At 42.1% G+C, this 12876-nt stretch overlaps 1 protein-coding gene across 1 annotated transcript in view; it reads right to left on the bottom strand.

Annotated features, from left to right (window-relative positions):
- The window catches only part of LOC149357238 (uncharacterized), a 60833-nt gene that overhangs the window by 17049 nt on the left and 30908 nt on the right, over positions 1 to 12876 (bottom strand). Inside the window, exons 2-4 of the mRNA XM_089576546.1 lie at positions 6209 to 6296; positions 4714 to 4826; positions 3481 to 3783 (exon numbers count right to left, since the gene is read on the bottom strand). Of these exons, the coding sequence (XP_089432672.1) occupies positions 3481 to 3783; positions 4714 to 4826; positions 6209 to 6296 (504 nt within the window). The remainder of the gene's footprint in view (positions 1 to 3480; positions 3784 to 4713; positions 4827 to 6208; positions 6297 to 12876) is intronic.

The raw sequence follows: 12876 nt of genomic DNA on the forward strand, positions 1-12876 counted from the left end.
TCGTGGTTTATGCCAGTTTTGGAATCATAAATCTCATGGAAAAATTTCAGTTTGATGTACCTTCTACGGTCCTACAACTCTTGCCAGTTAAGTTTTCGTTTGCTTTCCGTCATACTAACTTGCCGATTATAATTACCAAGAACAAATCTAACAGCCTTATACTGAATTTTCTCTAATTTGCTTACACACTCAGATGTGTGTGGGTCCCAGCAAACACATCCATATTCAAGTATAGAGCGTACATGACTGAAATACAGCTGTGTTTTTAAGTTACTTGGTAAATGGCTAAAATTCCGTCGTAGGAAACCCAAACGTGATGCTGCCTTATTCGCAATATAATTAATGTGCTTATTCCATCGTAAGTCCGATGTAAAAAGACACCTAGATATTTAAATGACTTGCTTATGTTTAGAGTAAAATCATGAATTCTATACCTATACGGCTGATTAGCACGTTTTCTTGTGAACATGACGTGAACAGTTTTGTTTATATTTAAGGCCATGTCCCAATGTACACACCAGTCTGCTACAGTATCTAAATCAGTTTGGAGGATTTGCGAATCAGAAGTGGAACTTACTACTCTGTAAACAACACAATCATCGGCAAACATCCTGAATGAAGACTGTATGCCAATTGAAATATCATTAATATACAGAAAAAACAAAAGTGGTCCCAATACTGAGCCTTGGGGAACTCCCGACGTAACTGGTGCATACTGTGAAGAAATACCGTTCAGAACAATAGCCTGTTTTCGTAACGACAGATAGTATTCTGCAATCCATGCAAGTACTTTACAATCCAAGTTGTACGCTTTCAATTTGGAGAGAAGAAGACTGTGCGCGACAACATCAAATGCTTTATGGAAATCCAAGAAAACGCAGTCCACAACTTGTTGCTTATCAATCGCCGATGCTAAATCATGAGCAAACTCTACCAACTGCGTACTGCAGGAAAATCCACGCCTGAAACCATGTTGACTAGTGCATAGGAGACTGTGTTTGGTGAGATGGGCCATAACGCAACTATATATTACATGCTCCATAATTTTACAGGTTATGCTGTTTAAAGAAACGGGTATGTTGTTCTGAATGGAGTTTCGCATACCACTCTTGTGTATGGGCACGACATGCGCTACCTTCCAGTCAGCAGGCAAGTCGGTTTCATTAAGGAAGTTCTGGAACAGCCGGGTGAAATACAGACATAATGTATCCGCACAATTCCTTAAAATTGTGGCAGGAATGTCATCAGGGCCACAAGCCTTAGCCTGGTTCAAATCCTTCAATAATTTATGCACACCGTCAACACAAAAATTAACTTCCAGCATGGAATCTATTTCAAGAGGTAATGCAAAGCAGACAATGTGAACTAGGTGGCAAAAACACAGATGAAAAATAACGGCTAAACATTTCAACTTTAGACTCATCATCATGGATGATTATCTCATCATTTTCCAGAGCAGGTACTGAGCTGTCATCCTTACCATTAGGCTTCACATATCTCCAAAATTCTTTGGCATCTCGGACAAGTTTTTCTCCTAGATTCGAAAAATACAAGTCCTTAGCGATGTGAGACTTCTGTCTGAATTCATTTTTTATTGTTTTCAGCAAGGCCAAACACTCTGGCTAATTAGACGACTTGTATCTTCGATACATTTGTCGCTGTCTGCGAACAAGGGCACGTAACTCCGTGCTAAACGAGGGTTTATCTCGAGCTCTCCTACTTCATAAAGCGCTTGATGGAAGAAAAGCTTCATGTAATTCAAACAGTTTGTTTGAAAGTATTCCATAGCTGTTCGATACTTCAGTTATCCGTGAGTTCATCAAAAGTTGGAAAAAATGAATCAAAAGCATCGCTAATCGCCTCGTAGTTGGCCCTACTGTAGACATAAATCTTTTGCCTAGGTGGTTTTGCAACCTTCACATAGTGAACTAATAAATCTGCTAGAATAATATTGTGGTCGCTCAAACCAGGCAACACTTGTACATTGCATACAACATCAGGCACGTTACACAGCGAGAGGTCGAGTACGTGACCAGTTCCATCCGTTTGTGATGGCTCATGCACATACTGACAAAAGGTGTTGGAATCTAAAATGTCAAAAAAAGGTGAGTATAGATTCCCTCGAGCTATACCTATTGGTTCGTCAGCTGACCAGTCAATGTCCGGAAGGTTAAAGTCCCCCCCTAAAACAAGGCATTCATTGTTAATAGTTTCAAGAAAATTAGATAAGCCAACTAGCGGCTTTACAGAAGGACCAGGAGGCCTATAAAATGACCCAAGAACCATTGCTTTCCCGTTCGGCAGTCTTACTTTGCACACAATCAATTCGGTTTCACTATCAGAGAATTCCATTTGAGTGCATGGGATACTTTTATGGGCCAGAATAAACACTCCTCCGCCATGTGCACAACGGTCACGACGAAAACACTCGTACGTGTCAGGAAATATTTCAGCGCTTGAGATAGTCAGATCGATCTACGATTCTGTTCCCAAAACAAAGGCCGGTTGGACGGTACGAAGAAGAAAGTGAAAGTCATCAACTTTATTTTTTATATTGCGGCAATTGATTGACAAAATGCTGACTGGGCATATCGCAGAATGAACAGTAGTTTGTCATTGTTCCCGTACGGTGCCGGCTTCACTGTCCCATTGGAAACAGCTACTACCCAAATGAAGCGTATCATATTTCAGAACTGCTTTCGTGCCTTTTTCGCCATTTTGTTTGGCATAATCCCATAATTTCTTTCTCTTATCACGGAGAGTACGGGAAAAGTCTTCAGATATAGCAACACTGGCTCCCTTGAGCTTGAATGCCTTTGCTAGCACAGCCTGGCGGTATTTAGAGGAATTGAAGCGCACATTGATAGGCCGATTTTTTCCTTCGGAGAATTTACCCAGCCTATGAGCCCATTCAATAGACAAGGAAGACAATTCCAGCTTCTCAGTGCACTGACTTATGAGCTCCTCAGACTTGGCTGCCGTCTCACTGGCATCAGAATCAGTTAAGCCGTAAAAAATCAAATTATTACGCCTGCCACGATTTTCCAAGTCGTCTATTTTTGCAATCACGCTTCTCAGAACTTCATGATCTTTTCGTTGCTGATCTTCAACATTGGCTAGGGCTATTTCAATTGCGTCAATTTTTCCTAGCTTAGTTTTCAATGCAACAAGCCGGGCTTTTACGTCAGTCACATCCGTGGTAAGCTGCGATAACTTGGAAAGAATTGTGGTTTGACCATTCAGCAGCTCTTGAATTTCTTCAGCTGTTGCTGGGCCAGGGTTACTCTCAATATCCCCGCCACAAAGCAACAAGATCAGCAGATAAAACGCTGGGCTACGAAAAACTGAAAAATGCCTCTTAACATAAAGACGATTTGACAACACAAAACCACATGGCTTACAGGAAAAAGTAAGATAAAGCATTTGGGTTGGAACCGGCAAAATGTAGCTCGACGGTTTCAAAGGGTGAAAAAGACCAACCTGCATGAGCAGTAGAAAACTTGTGAGGGTCACCACCATCTCGCCGGTTCCACGCCCCATCGTTACAGTGCTGATCCGATGCTTTTGTAGCCGACACTTGGCAGCGTTGATGCCCACTTGGCAATGTTGCCAGCTCGGAATCCCAACATGTTCAAATTCGTCGCTGGCTAGGCACTGTTGCAATTCGAAGTTCTCAAACAACGCAGTCGTACACGAAGAACCACTGTCGACCAATTCCGGGCCTACGTCGTCGAACAGAAATCCGTCAGGAAGGACCGCCGCCGAAATGTTCGCCGAAAACACCTGCGTGAGCAGTAGAAAACTTGTGAGTGTCACCGCCATCTCGCCGGTTCCACGCCCCCTCAAAAGATTGGTTTATTGGGGTTTAACGTCCCAAAGCAACTCAAGCTATGAGGGACGCCATAGTGAAGGGCTCCGGAAATTTCAACCACCTGGGGTTCTTCAGCGTGCACTGACATCGCACAGTACATGGGCTTCTAGATTTTCGCCTCCATCGAAATTCATCCGCTGCAGCCAGGATCGAACCCGCGTCTTTCAGGTCAGCAGCCGAGCGCCGTAACCACTGAGCCACCGCGGTGGGGCAACATTTCAAAAGAAGATTGGCAAAGAAACTAAAAGAACAACACATCTTCAGGATGCCCTTCGCTTACATGAGAGTTGAGTATGCCATGCAAGTGTTCAGTGAATCCATGTCTGTGTCACTCCTCACTCATCGCCATCCAGGAGCTTCCTGTTGATGCCAAGCTGGCAGCAGAGTTCGCGGAAAGGTGGATAAGCTTTTGACAGCATGGACAGTTCAGCCCCAAAAAAGCAGAACAAGTTGGGGTACACAATATCTGAGGGCTCGGAACACCATGTCATCCTTAAGACGTGCACAAATGCACAAATACACAAATAAGATTGCCCAATAGCGTTTTGGTTGCCCTCAGGACAAGCAACTGCACTCCATCAAACGTTCGCAGATTGCAATGAAAGCCTTGCTCGTGCTGTGGAATGATCAAGAACAAGACTTTTAATTCACTCATCTTTTCAACCATCAATTGCAGCAAGGCCCTTTGCAAACCTTTTTTGCAATATTGCATCAGAAAGATGGCTGGAATGAGACATCTAATGTGTACCAATCCATGGCCGCTCTCAAAAAGATATCTGGATTGGGAAACTTTTCATACTTTGTCAACGAAACAGTGAACTAACAACATATGCATTGCTTACCAAATGGGAGAGTGTTTCCGCATTGTTGTCACCAAGCAACACATCAATCACAAGCCACAGCAGGCAGCAAGGCTCCAATTCATGCGATGTGCATGTGTCTTCATGAGATCCCCCTGCATTGTATACGGAAATGTTGTGTACCATGTCGCTGGCACTCTTGTGAAGAGCTTTCTTTACCTGAGGACTACAGAGTGCACCTGTGAGACGACACTCCTTGAAGCATACGGTAGCTCTCTCTATGCGCAACACCAATTTTTCACACTACTCAAGGAGAATGGTATTCCTGAGAACCATACAAGTCAACTGCTGCAACCTCTGAAGAATGTCTAAATTACATAAAGGAACTATATTCCACCTTCAGACAAGAAATCATGTACTATGCCCACTTATCGAATGTATGTAAGAATCTGGTTAAAAGGATGCCACACCAGCAGGCTATTTTTCTGTTCATTAGGCTGCAGTCTTAAATTTCTTAAATTATTCTGCCACACATAGCTACATTGCTACAGGGGCAATGGAAAGAAACGCAAACAGTTTGGAGCCCAGGTGCTGTTCGCTTTTACTTCGTTCAAAGCAAAAAGATGCTAGGGTTGTCTTTAACACATTCTAGGATGACTCTAGAAGAACTTTTTGTTGGGCTAGATGGTGCATGTTGTAAGAAAAGAACAGTAGCGCAACCAAGACGAACACAAGAGAGGACCACACAGGACTAGCGCTAGTCCTGTGTGGTCCTCTCTTGTGTTCGTCTTGGTTGCGCTACTGTTATTTTCTTACAATAGGATGACTCTGACGTCTTTTTCTTACCACTCAGGTAAAAGTGCAACAAAAAGAAATTCGAACAGCACAGAGTGTAGGCACTGCGTTGTTCACGTTTTTTTCCATCTCGATAGTAGATCTCATTTGTCAACAAAAGCACAGAAACAAAGTCGAAACACTGTGCTCCTGTAAAAAATACGCATACATTCACTGTTTATATTCATGATGAATCGTATTAGTAGATGATTTAAACATTTGATTTTGTATTGCTGCCTACTGCTTAGGTGCCCTCTTTTGAACTTTTGTTGCAGTATAAGTATTTACGTATCTGCTTATTTATAATTATACTCCGATTGCACATGTACTGCACTGATTGCGTTTGCTCCTGCGTCATTTCTTCTTTTACGAAATGTAAGTTTCCTTTCTGGAAGTATTGTGACACTTGTTTGTCTGAGCATCATTATGACCAGGTGTTCTCAGTTTATCATGGTTAAAGAGTTTTCCCGGTACTCGTGAACTCCGGCAGCTTACAAAAGGAGACAGCGAACCCCTTGTTTTGGCTAGTTTCTTCCCTTCTGACAAGCATATGGCCACACAGCCACTCAAGAAATCATAGAAATCAATAATTAATGACTGCCTGTCTGCTGGAAACAGTCCATGAACAGTTGTTGTTAGTGCAAAATTAAAGTTATGAAACTTAAACAAATGTTGAGGCATGCATGGCTTTAGGCTTACTAACCCACTGTTGCACACTGTTGTGGTCTTCGGAAAAATAGTAATGTCTGGAATCTATCGGCAGGAAAACAGACTGGCTCAGGTGCATGGCTCTGTAAAAATTAAGAGGAGTGTTTTATTCATTCATTCATTCCTCAAATTTTTTAAATCCAATACATGGCTTCGAGCTCGTAAAAAAGACGCCTCTCTAAGACTAAGAAAAATGACATGTGTAAATCAGTTGACATAAGATGGGACTTGGTTAAAGTGTAAGATAGTGTGGAATACAAGCGTTCTAAAATTATGATAATGTGCTATTAATAGTAGCCGTGTTAGCAATGTTTCCTTCTGGAAGTTGTAAAGTGTTGAGTTTCAAGCTTCAAAGCAACACATGAGCTATGAAAAACACATTAGTGGCCGGCAGATGATATTGCGCTATGTGGGGTTCCTTAACGCTTGCCGACACATGCAACAGTACACGAACTGCTTGCAATTTATCATTCAGTAAATTGCCCGACACTGTGGTAGGTACAATATAATGCCACAGAGAAAAGCACTTGTGGTTTCTTATACACACACTGTGCATTATCTTGGTTATTTGTCTTAGGAGCTAGTTATACACATGCTTATTTCCGATTACACAGATCGCAGAAAACTGAATTAATGACCTCAGATTATTGCTGTTGTGTGCCGGCAATGGCCACAACTGTTCTGCAAATTTTTTTTGTCTCTCCGCCTGACACTCAACCTATCTTGGTCCCATTCTCCCCAATTGTTATCTAAAAAAAATCAAGTAACTAGAAAATGGCATGGCACACATTCCATGCCATAAAAGATCCAAGACGCAAACATGCCAAAGGTTAGCCGAGTCAGGCGGTGAACTTCGTCTTGGTGTCTGTACATTAAGCTACAGCACTGCAGCATGTTACGTCCTGCTTGTTATGCTTGTGCACTGGATTCTTCTGCACGAGTCATAGGCTGGAACTTCTGGTTGGCTCTCTCTGCATGTGTATAGGGACACGTTATTTTCATTTCTTTTTCGTCTGTCCCAACTAATTTATGTCTGTGCATACTCATAGCCACATACTGATATATTTTAATTACAACTGAAACGCTTTAATTTATTGCTAGCTGAATACGTAGTTATTGTATACAGTACTGTGCATTTTTATCGTGAAGACTTTCAAAAATTTTCCCGCATCAACCGCTTGCTCGTTTGTGGTGAAACTGCACATAGAGCTTGCACAATATGGTAAATTGTGTATCGTAGCAAGTTTTACAATGGTACTTACTTAATTGGGCCGTGCATGATGCGAAGCTGTAATCGCCTGCGTAGAGATCGTTGAACCAAAACCTGCAAACACCGTTTTTTCGCTGAAGGGCAGCAGTGGCGCCTTCTGTTTTCTGCAGTGGAAAGCATCATGACAAGGCGCCGAGGCAAGCGTTGCAAATAATATCCTGTGAAAGGTAGAGCCTCGTTAAATCCGTTGTTCAGATATTTTTTTTACGCTCAGTTAGCCGAAAATGCTGGAAAAACTTCAATTGAAACAGACGCAAATGCCGGAACGGCATATTCAAAGGGCCCGCGCTTCATGCAACACTTGCCTCGGCGCCTGTGACACTTTTCACTGCAGAAAACAGATGGCGCCACTGCCGCCCTTCAGCGAAAAAACGGCGTTTGCAGGTTTTGATTCAACGCTCTCTACACAGACGATTACGTTTTCGCATCATGCATGGCTCAACTAAGTAAGTACCATTGTAAAACTTGCTACGATACAAGTTACCACTTGGCTCAGTGCAAAAGACGAACACAAAGAAAGGAAACGACACACACGGAGGGCTACTAACAACTGATTTATTGATAAATGCAAGAAACACATTTACAGTCTTCACACGCATGCGCACAATCGGGCGGCTCCAGGCAACTTTAACAGTTTTAGATGGCTCACACTTACCTAAGCTCACATTATGTCACTGAAGAAAGCGCGGGAACCAGAAGGTAGATAACTCTGAACATGAAAATGACAAAAGGAAAAGATATGGATGGGATATATGACCGAAACATATATGACTGAAACATTAAAATGATTAAGGTTGACGACCCCTTCCTAACAAAAAAGTCGCAAGATGTGTCAGGTTTCCTCCAGACTGACCACCGGGCCGTATATGCATTCTCAGTTGACCCATTGGGATTCCAATTGGTTCCAATTGGTCTCAATGGGTTCCAATTGGAAATCTCATTCCAACTGGCCAGGCCAATTGGTCAGTCCAAGTGGTTCCAATTGGAATGTCCTTTCCAAATGGTCATCCCAAATGGACACAGCAGTGGTCCAATTGGTTACAATTGGAATTCAAATCCCAATTGGGCGGTCCAAGTGGACAGCCCAATTGGAATGCTCATTTTACTTTACTTGGATGTCCCAATTGGTTCCAGTTAGAATTATCATTGCATTTGGACAGTGTTTATTAGTCATTGCTAATTTATTTGCCACATTCCAACTGCACACCCAGCAGTGCAAGCCATTTCATTTTTAAATTTATGATTCAATTTCCTTTGTTTTTTTGTCAATTTTGCTAGTACAGCATTTTTTTCCTTCAGCAAATTTTTTGAAGTAAACAGTCTTGAATGAATTCGAGACAGTTGGCCATTTGCAATTCCTGTGAGGTTAAAAAGGCTAAATATTTAAAATGGATGTTGCATCAAAATTCATTTTCCTGATATTGATACCTGCTTTTGGTACTTAAGCCCCATATCACATGAAGCAACAATGAATTTTTTCCAGATTAAGTGTACTTGTTGGTGATGCAAGGCACATCAGTTACAGGATTTGATTTATAAGATTGGGGAATTGGGCTTGCTTGTTCGCGGTCATGTTGGTAACCGCACAGACGTGCTTGTGTTGTGTCTGTTCTTTCGTCCTGTCTTCGAACTGTATGTTACCAACATGATTTTGATTTACCTCTTATATCAGCTAAATGTTCATGCAATTTTTAAAATAAACTATAAAGCACAATCACAGTAAGTACTCTAGAAGCATTATACATTTGTTTATTTTCCAGTTTTCACAAACCATGTATATGACCAAAGCATGAATTTATTTAATCATGCTTGGCTCCTTAAGACAGAACTGCATTTACAAAAATGATGGACATACTTGCACATTAAAGGGACTATGCAATGAATTAAAAGTCACTTGTAAATGTTTTCAATACTTAGAAATGATGCTAAGAATCATTCACACCAAGTATGAGTCTTCGAAACTGAGCCGGAAATTTATTATAAATTTTTAAAAAGTTCGCTTTTTAAAATTCGCGGGCTAATTGGTGTCTTCGTAGTGACCGACTTTGAAGCTAAAATCGTGAAAATAGACGTCACTGGACTCGTGACGTCTGCAGGCCACCACACGTTGTCATTCGCTGGAGCCACGGCAGCCACGACGTCACGGGCACGCTTCAAACAGCTGTGAAAATCATCTGCTTGAGCTGCCGCATGACCCCCTCAGGCAAGCGCAAGTCAGGGCATTGCCTTCACGCGTATGTTTTCAATTTACCCCTGCCGCCTCATTCTGTCGGGAGTTCGGGAACCACTTGCAGTGCCTTTGTCGCAGTGACAAGAAAAGAAATCTGACATGCACCGCGATCCAGGAAGGCGAAGAAAGAGATCGAGGTCGGAGAGACGCTGCCGACGCTGCTGCTGGGGTTCTGGGTGCGACAACCGGAAGTTGCAAACCGAACGTCAGCGAATGACGTATTCATGGGCGGGGCCCAGTCCCAGAGCTGTTTTCTTTATTTTTTTCTTGATGCTCTGCAGGTACGAGTTAAGGGGGAGAGAGGAGGAGCGTGATTTTTAATCGTCTATAACTTCATTGTTAGTGATGCTAGCTCAAAAATTCTTGCGCTGGGGTGACGAGTGGTGGAATGCCCATCTCTCGTCTGCTTTACGCAATTGCAATTAATTTATTGCATAGTCCCTTTAAAGAAAAACTGAAAAATGGTGTCCACAAAGGTCATGCAGCTCAGTTTCACATATTCATACATTTTCACAAAATAGAAAAATGACAAAACAAAAAACATCACTAGAAAGCATAAAAAATTATGAAACAAAAACACTACTCAAGACTTTCAGAGATGCAAAGCATACATACAGCATCAAGATAAAAACATACAGCACCCCAAAAATGGCCCACATTGAAATAATGAAAATTACAGCTGGATTTATCAACACTACGTCTACCGTTTACATGAAGACATCAGGGACAAATTAAGGAAACGGGGCGGGGGGAAGGGGGGAGGCAAGCCCCCTCCTAAAGTGAGATTGCCATGAGAGAGCTGCAATGGCCCCCATTCTTTTTGTCAAAGTTTCAAGACTCATGGCAGACGTACTACCCCCTTCCCTCCCTTTACACACATATGCTGTAAGAGTTGCTAGAGCCAGGCACAACTCGAGAACAAAGCTGCAAATGCCTTTCAAAAAAAAGGCCTACCAACCAATGCCAGTTAGTTAGTTAGTTATATTGATTTTAATGGCGCAAAAGCAACTGAGGCTATGATGCGCCAAACACAAGGTTATAGTTTTTGTTAAAGGTGAAGCTTTTTATACTTAGAGTTTGTTGAAAATGCTGGCTTCCTTGAGAAACCTAAAAATACAAGAGAGGTCAACCAGTGCTCGATCACCTAAAAGTAACATGGGGTGTAAGGGATGCTTTCCCTGTAAAATGTTGTAAAATATTTCTTTCTTAGTTCTTCTAGCTGGATACATGAAATTAAAATGTGGTTCACCGTGAGTTCAGCACCACACATGTCACAGAGAGGTTTGTTCTGTTTGGTTAGTAGAAAGCTGTGCGTGAGGTGGGTGTGTCCAATGCGGAGCCGACATAAAATAACTTCGGTAAAACGTTCTTGATGCCTACATGATTGCCATTCCCCTAAAAATGGTTTCACAGAATGTAGTTTGTTGTTTACGTGTTCTTGCCATGCAGCCTGCCACTTATTTCTGAGTTTACTGGTGATAAACTTTAAACAATCCCTGTGCGGTATGTTCACTTGCTTTATTTGGCCATTCCGGGCTTGTGCAGCGCATACATCTGCTTTCTCATTACCTACGATTCCAACATGGCTAGGAACCCAGCAGAATTTAATGTTATGTTTTTGTTTTGTGATTTTAACAATGTTATGTATGATGTTACCTATTATGCCATCATGCCAATGCCATCATGAAACCCCTAGCGTGAAATTTTATGTGGCTGCCAGGTGTCTCAGTGTAGTGGGATGAACTGGAATATCACCAAGCAGCAGATGCCATTGAGTGGACAGCCTCCATTGCCACTGCAGTGAGCTTTATAAGACTATACGAGGAGTGTCTGGAAAGTGACAATACCCTGCGTGCTAGCCACCAAGTTACAAAGACAGCTGAGGGGTGCCAGCACTGCCCTACACCTTGAACCACACGGTTTCTACTGCCCGCCAGTTTTCAGTGTTTTGCCAGTGTCTGGTCAAGTAGCAAGAATTCAGAATGCCTGCATTGATCCTTAAAAATATGAGTTGCAATCCATGATATGCTTTCTGCACACAAGGGGCAAACCACCAGTGGACATTCACAGAAGTTTGTGCAGTTGTTTGAACGAGCCAGGAGAATGTGGCAAAGTGGTGCCGTGAATTCTCGTCAAAAAACAGAAGTTCATGAAAAAAAAAATGACTGTCGATGTACATAGTTCAGCCAAATGTGTTGTGCTGGCTTTTGTGGCACATAGGCAACTCAGGACATTATGTGTCAAACTCATAGTTCGGCCAAATGCAAATCAGGTGCACTAGCAATTAGGTTTCACTTCGGTTCTGGTATTTGGCCTTTGTATATTTACTTTCTGGACATGTTATTTACTTCATAAGGAGGGCAAAGTATAGGTGAAGTGCACTGCACACAGAGGAAGGCTACAAGCAAACCACACATTCTGATGAAAGGCATGAAGGTCAAAATGGTCTGAGATATGCACTTAGAACACAAACATTCGAATACAATCGCAATAATGCTTCCTTACTGGCATAAGAATTCTACCCCAAAGAAAAATATACCTGCAAGTCGTAATACGAACTCTGATATGTGCCTACTGAATATTAATCCAGTACATGGACATCCAATCACATGGAGGCCGAGTACCAAAAAGTTCATATGCATTTCAGTTCAAATTATGCAACTCAGTCTCACTGAGATGAAAGCCAACAGTTCCTAGAGTCCAGTGACAACCTGTGTGTGAAAGTAATCAAAAATATTTTCCAGAAGTTATGTAACATGCTTTTCCTTCCTGCAGTAGTCCTTGAGGCATCCCACTGCAGTACTTAACAAGCACACTCACTTTAAATGATGGAAAAATATGCCTGAGAGGACAGAAAGTTGGTAGGAATCATTCGACAGAGCTTACAATGCGACAACACATATCTGAAAAACGTAATGTGTATTTCTTGTGAGTCTTCTAGGATTGCTATTTGTGCACATTACAGAGCCCTTGCTCTGAAGTAATATGAGGCAGTCATTAGTCATAGCATATATCAAGCCCAGCATTGCTTTGGGACAATATTACTACCATATGCCGTCACAGTACACTAGCAACACTGTGTAGGGTTGCAAACTCTCACATCTGCAGCAGTGCCTCAATGGCCACAGTATATGGCTGTTCAACACGAAGTCATGGACTCAAA

Source organism: Amblyomma mixtum, chromosome 3, assembly GCF_055824585.1.
Source record: "Amblyomma mixtum isolate Tamu chromosome 3, ASM5582458v1, whole genome shotgun sequence".
NCBI classification, from domain to species: Eukaryota; Metazoa; Arthropoda; class Arachnida; order Ixodida; family Ixodidae; genus Amblyomma; species Amblyomma mixtum.